General features: G+C 38.8%; 1 protein-coding gene and 1 non-coding gene across 2 annotated transcripts; both read right to left on the bottom strand.

Moving 5' to 3' along the window:
* Window positions 1–456: 456 nt before the first annotated feature.
* On the bottom strand, window positions 457–14,399 carry ppp1r8b (protein phosphatase 1, regulatory subunit 8b). The gene is made up of 7 exons (XM_067449329.1): window positions 14,246–14,399; window positions 13,900–13,960; window positions 9,232–9,385; window positions 8,930–9,147; window positions 3,440–3,584; window positions 1,847–1,911; window positions 457–1,767 (listed from the first exon to the last, which is right to left on the bottom strand). The coding sequence occupies exons 1-7, from the start codon at window positions 14,293–14,295 to the stop codon at window positions 1,414–1,416; spliced, it is 1,047 nt and encodes a 348-aa protein (XP_067305430.1). The 5' UTR covers window positions 14,296–14,399; the 3' UTR covers window positions 457–1,413.
* Window positions 10,669–10,847, bottom strand: LOC137083982 (small Cajal body-specific RNA 1). The gene has a single exon (XR_010906676.1). It is a non-coding gene; the product is annotated as a small Cajal body-specific RNA 1 (non-coding RNA).
* Window positions 14,400–14,594: the final 195 nt, after the last annotated feature.

The raw sequence follows: 14,594 nt of genomic DNA, 5'->3' as shown, positions 1-14,594 counted from the left end.
CTACGCTCTAGTTCTGGCGAAAAATGTAGTGCTGTGCCGGCCCGTTGTCATAAATTGTTCTCGTGATGGAGCGGTAGTGGAGCGCTCTCGGAGCGAGTAAAAACCACAACGCTCCGACTTTTAAAAAAATCGCTCCTCACTCCATTCAAAATCTCGCCGCTCCGCTCCGCTCACATAGCCTACTCTGCTTCGCAGGCTGTGGAGAATTGCAATCCTCCATAGCCACGGAGCACTGTCATGACAGCGAGGGCATCACGTCGCAGGCTTACGGTATCGATAAGAGGCAGTTTTAATCTGACAATTTGACCGAAAAGATTTCATTTTGTCGGACATTTAATTTTTTTCCCGGCCAATGTCCGGTAATTACCGGACAACGGAAACCCAGGAGAAAATGAATGTGAAAACGTTTCCAGAATTGTATCGCTCCATTTTAGACTTATAGCTACGCTTTAAATGCAACATTTGTTTTTGTTCTTGAGATGGATTACTAGGAATTATTGTAGCATTCTTCCCAGCATGCATCTCTATTACACACACACACAAAGTCTGAAATTGTTCATTACAAATTTTAAATATATAAAAAATACACTGGGTTTTATTGTGTGATATGTACAAACAAATGTACCAAACAGAACATAAGAGTATAAAACTTGTTTTTTTTAACAGTGAAGACACCTGATGAACTTTACCATCAGCTGACAGTTCATCTGAAACACTTCACTCTGCTCGTATATTAACAGGAATAATACGAAGGTCAAAATCTGCTCACAGGTAAAGTGTTACAGTAATGTGGATTTTCACCTGTTTTGAAGACTAGTACAGGTTTGTGGAAGATCTAGCTCATCTGCATTAATAACAGCTAATGGTTTCAAAATGTGTACATAAAAAGCCTGTCCTTGTAAACATTTTACATAAATAGTGATATAAAAAAAGAGAGAGTACACTATAAAAGAATAACCCTCTCAGGCTAAATATGATTCATTTCGCTATTTGGGTCCAATGACTTTTCATTATGTCCATTACACAGGCTTTTTAAAGGAACAGTTCGACCAAAAATGAATTTACTCGTCCTTATATCCCCCTGACCCTGTTTGTTTCTGTGCATCACAGCTCTTTTACATAAAATGGCTGATTATCTGTTGTGAGGAACAGAACAAAATGCAATTTTTAAATTGAAATGAATTGCGCAAATGAGGAGATTCTGTCTTTTGTCATCAAATTCAGAAAATAATACCAGTCTGGAATGACATGTGTTCATTTTTGGTAGAACCATTCCTTTAAAATGTACATTTCTCACATTAAAGCAGATTCTTTAGTAGAAGTCAAAGCCCGTGTGCCAGCTGCTTCAAGAAAAAGTTCATGAGGATAGAAGAGTCAGCCACATCCTATATTATTATTATTATTAATACGCAGCTAAATGAGCAGAGATGGGGTAGGCTTCTTGCCAGGCCACGCCTCTTTAGCGTACTTCTTCTTGCGGGGTTCATTGAGGAGCTCGGAGACGTACGGGCCGGTTAAAGGCGTGGGATTGAGCTTAAGCGGGGGTGGCGGCGCCTCGTGGGCCAGATCTACATCCGGGGCAGGGTTCGGCTGGGGTAACGGCAGTCCTCCCAGGATTGTGGCTCCACCTGGAGCTCCGGCCGACTGAGCTTCATGACCCGCAGGAGGAAGGTCTCTGTAGAGTCCACTTTGCAAGGGAAACGCGTGCATGTGTCGCGTTACGGTTTCCTCGACTCCCAGCGCATTGCTACCGCCCATTTTCTTCCTCTGTTGGTTAAAACACAGACATGTAAATCACGCTTCCTTTTAGCTCTCGGCTGAACGACTCGAAATATGAAGAAGTTACCTTAATAGGAACGACAGCTGTTGAGACCATGTTTCTGAAACGCCCGACAGAGGGGTCGATGTCCTCTAAAAGTTAACAACACAAACACCGGTAAAAAGGTAGAAAAGCGTCACAACACGAGTCAAACAACAGCTTTTTATGATTAACAAAACAATATTTAGGCATTTTTGTGATAATCTTCCTCTCAGACACATTCTCTGGCAGGTCTTGAATTCTGTTTTATAAAAATGTAAGGTCAATACATATCTAAAACATCTTAAAATGGTCTAACTCTTAATTATCATTTTATGAGATCTTAAATTTGGGGATGGAATGAAAGTAGTCGCAACCTGGATGAAGGGATTTATTCAACTTCAACAGCCGATGAATTAAGCCGACTTAAATAGAAAGGAGTGCTCCAGATGACTCCAGAGTAGAAACACAGCGCTGAAATTTTGCTGGACGATAAATTGGCCAAGAAATTAATTATAATAATAATAATAAATTTTATTTATAATGCACTTTATATTAAACAAAATCTCAAAGTGCTAAAATTAGTGCGATAGACATTAATATTGTCGTTCTGAAACCATTTTCATCTAAAAAAAAAAATTATATTGGCATAATAATGCAGGTACCCCTTTTCAAAGATCAATAAACTTTTATTTCTAAAGACTAAACACTGAAAATGGAAAACATTTTAAATATTCACAATAAAATGAACAAAAACAACCAAAAACAATAAAAGCAAAGGACTCTCACTGTTCACAAAAAAGAATTTGAATAAATACCAAAAACAATAAATAAATGGATGAAACCTGCAACAGATGATTGTGTTTTAAGTGCATATTAGGAGTGGCACGGTTCACAAAACCCACGGTTCGGCTCGGTTTGTATCACAGTTTTCGGTTCTGTACGGTTCTTTTTGTTTTTTCTTTCAATCGTTAACACTGCAGAAATGTCCTTCAGCATATGATATATAGCTTAATTATCCACAATTTAGGATACAGTATTAAAAAAAATGTTATATCATGTAATCATGCTTGACTTGACCATCTCTGAGGAAAGCTAGGTGAGATTTTGATAAAAGCAAGAGAGAAGGCATTGATGACATGCTTTTCATTTATTTGGCAAAAAAAGGAGAACGTGTATTGCTGCCTCTAAAGGAACGCATGTGCCTTTTTAGCACACAAAGATTGAACTGAAGAATTAACTTGTGTTTATCAAACTGCCAACTTCAGTGTAACGTTAGCTTGTCTATACTCGACGCGAGGGTACGCGCGGCAAAAATGACATCAATGCGGAGTGTGCAAGACCCCATTTAGCTTGGTCAAATTTTGTAACCGCAACCGATGAAGCACGAGTTCCAGGCGAATCTGGCCAGGCATGGGGTCTCATCACTCGTTTAATACATGCGAGCAGAGTATATATTTTTTTTTACTCTAATCGCAGCCTTTGTGAATTAATAACCGCATTATGCTATAGTACGGTTTTAATACATCATACAGTCTTAGAAAACGGTCTAATAATGTGCCACTTCTGGTATTTTGCTGGTTACTCAACACGGGTTAGTGGTTGATTATGGTTCAGGTGCGTTATGGCTGCTCACTCTACCTGGGTTAATGACCTCATCCTCTTCATTGAAGGTCACTCTGGAGTTCTTCCTCTTCCTCTTGGGCCTTTGAATATCCAGGTTGCCCTCTTCTATGGTCAGGGTGGAGATGCGTTTGTTATGAGCGGTGTTGAACTCAGTAAGGTTCTGCCAAAAGAGCCAAACAGAAAAAAAAATATATTTATTAAAAACATTTATTGCACTTCATTCACTGCAAAATCTATTCATTGCAATATATGCAAGTTTAATCAAAAGCCTGAAAACAGCTAAATAACTGAAATTATACACTTGCTAAAGGATTATTAGGAACACCATACTAATACTGTGTTTGACCTCCTTTCGCCTTCAGAACTGCCTTAATTCTACGTGGCTTTGATTCAACAAGGTGCTGAAAGCATTCTTTAGAAATGTTGGCCCATATTGATAGGATAGCATCTTGCAGTTGATAGAGATTTGTGGGATGCACATCCAGGGCACGAAGCTCCCGTTCCACCACATCCCAAAGATGCTCTATTGGGTTGAGATCAGGTGACTGTGGGGGCCATTTTAGTACACTGAACTCACTGTCATGTTCAAGAAACCAATTTGAAATTATTCGAGCTTTGTGACATGGTGCATTATCCTGCTGGAAGTAGCCATCAGAGGATGGGTACATGATGGTCATAAAGGGATGGACATGGTCAGAAACAATGCTCAGGTAGGCCGTGGCATTTAAACGATGCCCAATTGGCACTAAGGGGCCTAAAGTGTGCCAAGAAAACATCCCCCACACCATTACACCACCACCACCAGCCTGCACAGTGGTAACAAGGCATGATGGATCCATGTTCTCATTCTGCTTACGCCAAATTCTGACTCTACCATCTGAATGTCTCAACAGAAATCAAGACTCATCAGACCAGGCAACATTTTTCCAGTCTTCAACTGTCCAATTTTGGTGAGCCTGTGCAAATTGTAGCCTCTTTTTCCAATTTGTAGTAGAGATGAGTGGTACCCGGTGGGGTCTTCTGCTGTTGTAGCCCATCCACTACAACAGCAGAAGTCTTCAACTGTCCAATGTTGTATGTGTTGTGGCTTCACAAATGCTTTGGCTGTCCCGGTTGTAACGAGTGGTTATTTCAGTCAAAGTTGCTCTTCTATCAGCTTGAATCAGTCGGCCCATTCTCCTCTGACCTCGAGCATCAACAAGACATTTTCTCCCACAGGACTGCTGCATACTGGATGTTTTTCCCTTTTCACACCATTCTTTGTAAACCCTAGAAATGGTTGTGTGTGAAAATCCCAGTAACTGAGCAGATTGTGAAATACTCAGACCGGCCCGTCTGGCACCAACAACCATGCCACGCTCAAAATGTCTTAAATCACTTTTCTTTCCCATTCTGACATTCAGTTTATAGTTCAGGAGATTGTCTTGACCAGGACCACACCCCTAAATGTATCGAAGCAACTGCAATGTGATTGATTAATTAGATAATTGCATTAATGAGAAATTGAACAGGTGTTCCTAATAATCCTTTAGGTGAGTGTAGATTAAACCTTGAGAATTTCTAGGAAATCATCTACATACTTGACTATATAAAACTGCCAAATTTTGGTTCTAACACACACCTAAACATGCTAAATAATTATTAAAATACTGATCAAAATAATTATTATGACCATAATCAAGTAGCCCTAAATGAAAAAGATAACCAGAGCAAAGGACCAAAAATAAGCCAAAATAGATCAAGTTTTGGAGTGTAAATGCAAACAAAGACATGTCAGAAATTATTTGAAGGCTGCATGCTGTTCTTCTCAGCAGTTATTTTGGATAGTGTGAAGGGCGCTCGCATGTTTCTCTTGTAATCAGTGGGGCAGTTCTTGCTACCTGTGCCACATGACATTCCCAAAACGTATTGAGCGTGAACTCAACAGTCTTTGTTGGCGTATCACAGTGGTGGACGAAGCGAACTGTTCACACTGCACCATAAGCACCATGAAGTAGTTGTTGAATTAAGTTATTTTTGTGTTTTTTGCACACAAAGTATTCTCAACTAGGGCTGGGCGGTTTTCTCTTTAAACCACAGACTTTATCCACAGACGCTCCCCTCTGGACTCCTGTAATGGTTCAGCCCTCCCCGTGCGCATTTGCCACAGAGATACACAAACAACAAGGATGGCGTCTAACAACATACAGTGTCATTCATAATTGGTTCAGTTTTTCACAGAATAGCAAAGTGTGTTTGAAGTCTGAACGGAACCGCGCTACTCATTTGAGCTGCGTTGACAACAAGCTCATACACGGGCCGATCTCGTGACAGGCACGAATCAAACACAGCGCTGGAGATCCAGTGAGAGAGCGTTTAAATTCACCACAGAATTAATAACATCGCTACTGTGATCTAGTGGAAGCGTTCGGCGCAGAATTCTGTTATAAACCACAGATATCAGATCAAACAGAGCTGATTGAAGGTCAGGGGTTTCAGTCACAAATCCCCAACATTCACCATGATTTACTGTAGTAAAACCACATGGATTTAATGTTGTTCTTGTCATTATTTATCTTAGGATTCGTACAACCTTTTGAGATTTTCACTTTCCAATGGTTTTCAAGAGCTTCACACTTATTTCCAGCACTTCAAAGCTCTAGATATCCAATTGTAATGTTATTTTTAATGTGATGGTTTGTAAAACTAAAAGTTTAAAGGGGTCTTGTGAAAGAAATAGTTGAATATTTTTTGTTTTGTTTTTTAAATGCGTAATCTATTTTGTGGCAAATTTTTTGTTTTTTGTTTTTTAAAGATATGAAATGCCCACCACTATAACCAGCAGAAGAGCACTTATTGATTTATTAGCCATTTCCACTCCCTAATTTATGGAGAAAAGTCTCAGGAAAAACTAAACTTTTCTTAAAATTGTGTAGTAAAGAGCTCCTTTAATAATCACTGAAGCTGTCGATAAGTTCAGTGTGAGACTTTTGAAGAGCAACGGTAATCTGTATTTAATAAGAGCATAACATTTCAATTTTCCCAATACCTTTTTTGCACATTACCAGTTTTAATAAAGGTTAATTTGATCTGCATATCAATAAACCTTTGATATGTATACTGTATATTACAAAAGATATGGTGCCCATTTATACTGTGGAATAGTCTGGGGTTATTCACATGCTGAAAGTTTTGCACCTCAGGTAGGTACTCTACAAAGCCACAAATATTTTACCTAAACAAAAAAAATCAATCTGCAGATGACAAAAATTATTTACAACAAGTTTTAACTTTAAGTAGGAGGGTGAAAAATTCAATTAAAATCGTAAATCGATTTCCTATTCTCAACGCTTCATGACATTAAGGTTAAACCACTGAAGTCACATGGATTATTCTAACAATGTCATTGCCTTTATGGGCCTTGAAAATGTTAATTAAATAGCTGTCTATGGAGGCTCAGATTTTATCCAAAATATCTTCATTTGTGTTCTAAAGATGAAAGACATGAGGGTGAGACAATTAATGACAGAATTTACATTTTTTTAACTAACCCGTAATCATAGCCACTTTCCTAAAGAGACACATTTTCTGCCTGATGTTTTACTTCATCTTTGCAATCAGAGAGCACAAGCAGCCTAATAGCTAGTTGCTTTAATTACAGCAAAGTAATCACCTCATTGCTGAGAAAAATAATATAGCTTTCAGTAGTGAAGCGGTTTTATTTATTTTAAGAGGCTGAAAACCAGATCCCCATTCCGGTGCACGCTCAATGTTCCCACCTCAATAAAAAAAAGCTGTGAGCGCATACAGGCATATCTGCTTCATAAGACAACATTTAAAAAAAAGTTATCTTCAGCCATGTTCACTCCAATACGTTTTTGTTTAAAAACGCATCTTTATCTCTCCGTTTTGGCCTGACGCATGTAGATGACGCATGTTAAGTCATGTGACGCATAGTGTACCAATAGATATCATCTTTATACAGGTATTGTGCCAGGTATATGCTATTCACGTTCACACAATTGCTAAAATATGTTACTTTGTACACTTCATATCACAATCCCGCAAGGATGACAGAAAATGTACTTGCAATTGTTGTCCTGTCGCAAAACTCAAGTGGAGTTGTGTTTTAGACCGAACACAATAATGGTTGACCGTGTGCGACCTGGGCGTCAGTGAATGGTGAGATATTTCGCTAAATAAAATGATCCTGCCAGATTAATTGTGTGATAACTTTATGATGTCTGTATCATTGCAGTGAGCAAGAAGGCGACCCGGGAATATTGCGGGTCCGATGTGCAGTGTGAAAGGGGCTTAAGAGTGATCCTCCATCATCATATAGCAGCCTCAAGCAGTCCCCCTCTTCACATTCGACACAGTGCCATCGAGTGTAAAAACGCGAAAAGCGAAGCTTGAATTTACGGGTATGTCCCTCTTTGGCAAATGTGCTTTCAAGATGGAGGAGCAACATGGCGACCGCCATCCGAACCCTCAACACTTATGTATTTTCAATGGTATATTATAAAATTACGAGAATGCATTATTACTTGAAAGAAGTAAATATACATTAATGAGCACATATATTTTTTAAAGAACTAAGTGATTTTAGCTAAGAATAAACTAAAAGTTACACAGTGTAGCTTTAAAAGTGCGGGGGACACGTCCCCCCCGTAATCTACACCCATGCTTGAATTGAACACTAAGCTTGCTTCCTTCCATCCGTCAGACTCGCGTGGTAGCCAGGCGTCTCATTCACTGGCGATGGCGAGCTCAGTTGACGCTGTGTGCTTCAAGATTCTGACGCAAGTGAGCTAAGATTCCGATTGGCCCAGAGAAATGGAAGTTATTTTAGAATTATCCAATAATGTTTCCGCATGTCTAGTCTAGTAGGACCAGGAGGAAATGGGAAGATTTGAGAAGCAAGGATAGTAGAGGTAAATAAATCATTTTGCAATGGGCAGCTGGTAAAGCAAATGTTTGTACTTTGTTTCTGTTTGATAGAATTGTAAATATATATATTAAAATATTGATATTCTGGTCTATAACTCCTCAAACCTCCTGCGGCCCTGTATCTCACTCTCTCATTGGATGTCGGTCATTGCCGATGTAATTTTCAGTCAGACAGCTTCAGATATTTAGCATGCCAAATATCTCACGGGTGTCGCGATTCTCTCAGATCGAGCCTTTGATAATTCACACAGTGTGATTGTCACTTTGCCTATGATTTCAAGCATTTGTCTGATTTCACAAAACCTGTCAGCCAATCAAACATGGGGTTAAAATCGTGGTGTGAACTCAGCACAAGTCAACTAAAACTTGGAAAAAAAAAAAAAAAAAAAAAAAACAGGACTAAAAAGTACATTTGACAGAACGAAGACTAAACAAAAAAGGAAAGCTGACAAAACTAACACTAGCACAGAAATGAGCAGTGATATTGACCCCTTCAGAACAGAATTACCATACTTGTTATTTCAGTTCTGATGATTCTATCATGTAAAAAATGAATAGGAATAAACTAGTATGTACCTCCAGTTCGGTTTCTTCCTCTGGAAGTCCCAGAAGTCCCTTCAGCTCCTCGTCATCACCAGTTTTACTCTCTCCGACCCCAGAGCCCGGCTGACTCTGAGGTTTCTCCCGAATGGTGTAGACACGAGTGGATGCGCCAAACGACATAGTTGAGTCGATGGGAACTTGCTGGGGCTTGTGGGGCTCCAGGCGAATGTGCCCGAGGAATGTCCCATGTGCTGCAGGACGCCAACATACAAGCTTGCTTAGAGTCTCGTTTACTGTTAATCTGATTGACGTGACAAGTGTCTGGATGCACTTACTGCTGTTAAGGTCGATGAGAAACACCCGCTTCAGATGCCTGTGGTAGACGAGGGCCGCGTGGACGCGGGAGCACGACTGATGGTCGATGGTGAAGTCGCAGATGTCTGGGTTCCTCCCAAACAAATAATACTTCTTTTCGTCAATGATCAGTTTCTGCAGAGAGATGGCTTCAGTAGGCGGCTTACTTTCAAACTGGTTTTGTGTGCTCAAAACAACTTTGACAACACACGATCAGGAATATAAATATTGTATATAAATTATGACTGTAGAAACGAGTTAACCCAAAGGAGATGACGTTAATCGTTGGTTTTGTCCAAGTCCCAAAAACGGAAAAATACCTTTTTGCAGAAACAAGCCCAATGAAAAAAAACTTGTACTGCTGCATTTATTTAGTTATTTATACTTGAATTTCAGAAATGAAGGCAAGACACTACAGTGAAAACCACTGTTTGGTCAAGCACTAGTAAACTGAGCTATTTTGCTTCCATAACACACTCTCCTGTGTCTGAAGTGAAAGTAAAATTGTGTGTGTCTGTAAAAGAGATGCGAGCAGGTCTTAAATTGACAGCAGCGCAGAACGCTTGTCCTTAAAGGGACAGTTCACCTCTAAAATTATGTTAATAAAACAATAAAACAAAAGACAGAGAAAAAAAAAAAAAAAATCACTCACTGTTCTAATATTAATAATAAAATACCTTTAATACAGTAGCTTTTAATCAATATATATTGTATACTAAAGACTATGTAGTTTTAATTTTAGCCTACATTTATTCATTCAATTTCATACTTAAATACTACTATACATCTGAGCTGCCACTGTAAATCTTTATATACATTTATTTTATATTATACAATACACTAGGAATGTGTATAAGGGTTTTTTAAGTAAGGTTTTAAGTTTAAGTTTGGTTTTTCAAGTCTTTTAAGTAAAATAAAGCAAGAGTATTGCAATAAAAACATTTTCTCCTTAACCTCTTTCTGATCCTGTCGCCTAAGAATAGAATAGCAAAAAAAACAAACCGAACCAAAAACCGTAGTTAAAAACCGAGGTATGTATTGAACCGTGGACTAACTGTATATTGTTGCATCCCGAATATATAAGACATTCTTCTTTCAGACGAATACAATCAGATTTATATTAAAAATGTCCTGGCTCCTCCAAGCTTTTATAATGGCAGTGACTGTTGCTCTGTTTTTGAAGTCCATTAAAAGTGCATCTGTCAACTGGAGAAAGTAAGGCGATTTCTACTGGTTAAAAATGTTCCCCTAATCACCTGTGGTGTCTTGCCTTAAATGTTCTCAGACACCACTTTGAATGGCACTGTATATAAAGCACAAGCTAAACTACTATATTGTGATTGTCCATGATATAATAAACCACCATCCCAGTATTTTGTCCTGCACCCCAGCCCTTCAGAAGTACACAGAACATGTCACAATGTGCCCTAGAGTTATAACACCTGAAGAGTGACTCCTCTCTCAGAGCTTAAATCTCAGGGTCTTGTGTTTCTGTAGCACCACTTTGGACCTGACAGCCACGGTCACGCACGCATCAGTTTGGGAAGAAATAAAAGACTCAACTGAGCTGCAGGCGTCAGGTCAGTATCTGGTGCATCCCTGTCGCATGCTGAAAAACGGTCAATCGCAAGGAAAGGTTCACCCAAATAATTAAATAAAACCATCAAACAGTACTAGTCAAACGTTTGGAAACATCAAGATAAAAAGGTACAATTTTGTGAAACAACTAATATTACAATTTAAAATATCATTTGTTTTAATATTTTAAAATGTAATTTATTCCTGTGATCAAAGCTGTATTTTCAGCATCACTACTCCAGTTTTCAGTGTGACGTGACCCTTCACAAATCTAAAGTGGTTTTGGACATGGCCTAAGTGCTCAGATCGTTAAAATAGGGCCCTGAGAGTATTCTTTCAAAAACATTTAAAGGTGCCATAGAATGTACTGATCTAATCATTTTAAATTTGAGGATATGTGGCTTAGGTAAGGGGAAAAATACTCCAGATACGGTTTTACAGGTCCATTTACAACCCTAGGATTTGTCCCAATAATGAAATGCTCTGTTTTTGCCTTATTTTGAAGGGTCATGAATAATAATGTTGAGCTTTTGTCTGATTGGCTCATTTCAGTAGCTCACACAAGTGCAGTTATTCAGCAATCACAATCGCAAACAGCTCATGAGTCCTGACAAAACATAGACCGACTGAATGACACTGAGCAGAATATCTCAAATGGAGATTGCTGAAATGCAGCTTGCTTGTTTATTGGTATTTTCAGATCATCCACACACAAGAGAGAGAGCGCTTGTGTGCAGATGGTTGCCAGATTGTTTTTAAAAATTGTAATTAAAACTATGGCTAGAATACACGGTCTTTTAACAGAAAATGGGGGATTTGGTCAAGTTTTTCATTCTAGTCGTCATTTTCAGTTATGTTAATATAGATTAAATCTGTTAAAATAGTTAAATCTTGTTAATATACAAGATTTACATACGAAGGGGGAAACAAAAATGTTTGAGGCTCATGGTATGTTAGTTCCATAAACAGAACTCGTATTATTCAACTATACCAAGGTGAAAGGTGTGTTCGACATCTGCTGCGGCTGGATGCATGCGATCGGCGAGAGTAGCCGAGTGCAGGCGGGAAGGAGCTGCAAACGGAGACGTGAAGTCGGACACTTTCTGCTTCCCGCAGTGACGCTTGCACTGTGTTTGCAAACTTTATCACAGCTGAAGTTAAATAAATGCAATATTTCTCAAATACACAGATGTTTCAAATGATATTTTCATCCAATACTTTATATACTGTTTAATAAAGCGTCTATTTGGACAAGATTAAAGTTCAACATATAAACATACACTATCAATGAAGTGTTGTCAACGGTTTTGATCAGTTTTAGTTTGATAAACATGATGATATAACATCGCGTCTACATGAAAAGAGGTTTTACTGTTATAAATAAATGATTTGTGAGCATTAGCGTAACATAAGGTTTTAGAATAAACAGGAAACGCATGTGAGCACTGTCATACGGCGAATCGGCCAATCGTGGATCAGCTGTGTCGTCATCAGAGGTTGTGCAGCCTCCTGCAGTCCCCTTTAAGAATCTGCAGCGGCTGCATCAGCCAGCTGGTCTTGAATCACTCTCGCGGTACTTTGTTGACATACGTCACAGTCACGTGCCATCGGCGCTGTCTCAAGTCAGACAAAATTTCTAACTGGCATGCACTGCTTCAAGTCAGCCGCCGATCGTTCTGCGCATCGCTAGGTGAAGTCGAACAAGCCTATATACAGTTTTCTATTCTAGAGCATCTTTAACGCTGCAGTCCGCATGTTTTTCCCCTTGAACACCATCTCTGTTTGAAACCTGTAATTGCAGTTATTTGCGGCATTATCATCTTTATTGTGGGTTGTGTACGCCTAAAGTTGTGAATCGGGCTAAGGTAAGGAGAGCGTTTTGAACACTGGCTGGTTGTGTACTTGCTCAAACAAATTATCCCAAATAAATTAACCAAAAAAAACATAACTCCAGTTTTATATTAAAACAGAAAACAGCTATTTTAAAGTGTAATAATTTCACAATTTTACTGTTTATACTGTATTTTCTAAGCAAATAAATACAGCGTTGGTGAGCTTAAAGGGTTAGTTCACCCAAAAATGAAATTGATGTCATTAACTCCTCACCCTAATGTCGCTCCACACCCGTAAGACCTCCGTTCGTCTTCAGACACAGTTTAAGATATTTTGGATTTAGTCCGACAGCGTATCCAAGTGTATGCACACTATACTGTCCATGTCCAGAAAGGGAATAAAAACATCATCACAGTAGTCCATATGAGACATCAGTGGGTTAATTAGAGTCTCTTGAAGCATCGAAAATACATTTTGGTCCAAAAATAACAAAAACTACGACTTTATTCAGCATTGTCTTCTCTTCCTTGTTTGTGTTCAAACCTCAAATAAAGATTCAAACGGTTATGAATCAGTGAATCGATCAATGATTCGGATCGCATGCCAAACTGCTGAAATCACGTGACACTGGCGATCCGAATCATCGAATCATCAGTTTTTGTTATTTTTGGACCAAAATGTATTTTCGATGCTTCAAGAGATTCTAATTAACTAACTGATGTCTCATATGGACTACTCTGATGATGTTTTTATTCCCTTTCTGGACATGGACAGTATAGTGTGCATACACTTAGATATGCTGTCTAACTAAATAGAAAATATCTTAAACTGTGTGTGAAGATGAACGGAGGTCTTACGGGTGTGGAACGACATTAGGGTGAGGAGTTAATGACATCAATTTCATTTTTTGGTGAACTAACCTTTTAAGTCTTTTTTTTTTTTTAAACATTAAATACAATTTTAATGCTTCCAAACTTATGACCGACCATTAAGTTATGTTTATATAAAAAGAGAGCTTATGTTTGTGCTTTTTTGGAGTTGTTGTCACTTTTAACCAAAGACTAAAGACTTGACCAAAACCAAAATCCAAAGACTTGCAGCAAGATGATTAAAAATAACGTTCTGTACTGGTTTGGGACGACTGGGGGAACAGAACTATTTACCAAAAATCTGTGATGGTTAAATTATTAACAAGTCCACTTTTAACCAATAATCTTAGTTAAAACTCAATGCAATACCTCAACAAGTTTGTCTCCTTTCACCACGTCCAGATGCATTCCTGCTGGAGGCTTCCCTGCCCTGAAATCAACAATTCATAAGCTTATCTCACTCCACAAATCATACAGTGTGTAGATTATCGTCATAACTAAAACATTCTGCTTCTGAGATGGTCCCTGGTTTGATCAATTAAAATGATATACTCTTCTATACAAAGAAACACGTTTGAGTTATCTGCTAAAGAGCAAGAGCTAACAGTTCGGTGCAAGATTGACGTTTTGATGCTGGATAAGATAAATCTATTTTCATGCACTAAATCCATAATGTACTGCGTTGTTGTTTGTTTGTTTTTGTTTGCTTTTTTACCATGACGGACAGTCGAAATGTGGATTCTTCTCTATAGAATTTGTTGCCATTGTCACACATTCTTCTCTGCTAGCGACACGCCGAGCATCCTGGGTAAGCTGCTCAAACTGAACGTCTTCCGGCTCATTAATATTAAACACGTAACGCGAGATTCCTTCAGTAGTCGCAACTGATTGGCTTAAAAGCAGACGTGAGTAAGTGGGCGTTCGGTCAACTGGCGGATTAACGAATCCCTCTGTGCTGAAAGCCTGAACGTGTGTGAACCATAGCTGTATATATACATAGATGCCTCATTAGCGACCGTTCGAAGATATCCGCCATATTGGAACGGTCAAAACACCGGTCCGTG

This window comes from Pseudorasbora parva, chromosome 7 (genome assembly GCF_024679245.1).
Source record: "Pseudorasbora parva isolate DD20220531a chromosome 7, ASM2467924v1, whole genome shotgun sequence".
Taxonomy (NCBI): Eukaryota; Metazoa; Chordata; class Actinopteri; order Cypriniformes; family Gobionidae; genus Pseudorasbora; species Pseudorasbora parva.
This window is presented reverse-complemented; position numbering and strand designations above follow the sequence as displayed.

What these genes read in the sequence shown, in the direction of transcription:
- ppp1r8b (XM_067449329.1), bottom strand. Translation starts at nt 14,295, where the DNA reads ATGGCAACAAATTCTATAGAGAAGAATCCACATTTCGACTGTCCGTCA. An exon ending in AAGGAGACAAACTTGTTGAG is followed by an intron (nt 9,386 to 13,899) that starts GTATTGCATTGA and finishes ATCTCTCTGCAG; the next exon opens with AAACTGATCATTGACGAAAA. An exon ending in GGATGAGGTCATTAACCCAG is followed by an intron (nt 1,912 to 3,439) that starts GTAGAGTGAGCA and finishes GTTAACTTTTAG; the next exon opens with AGGACATCGACCCCTCTGTC.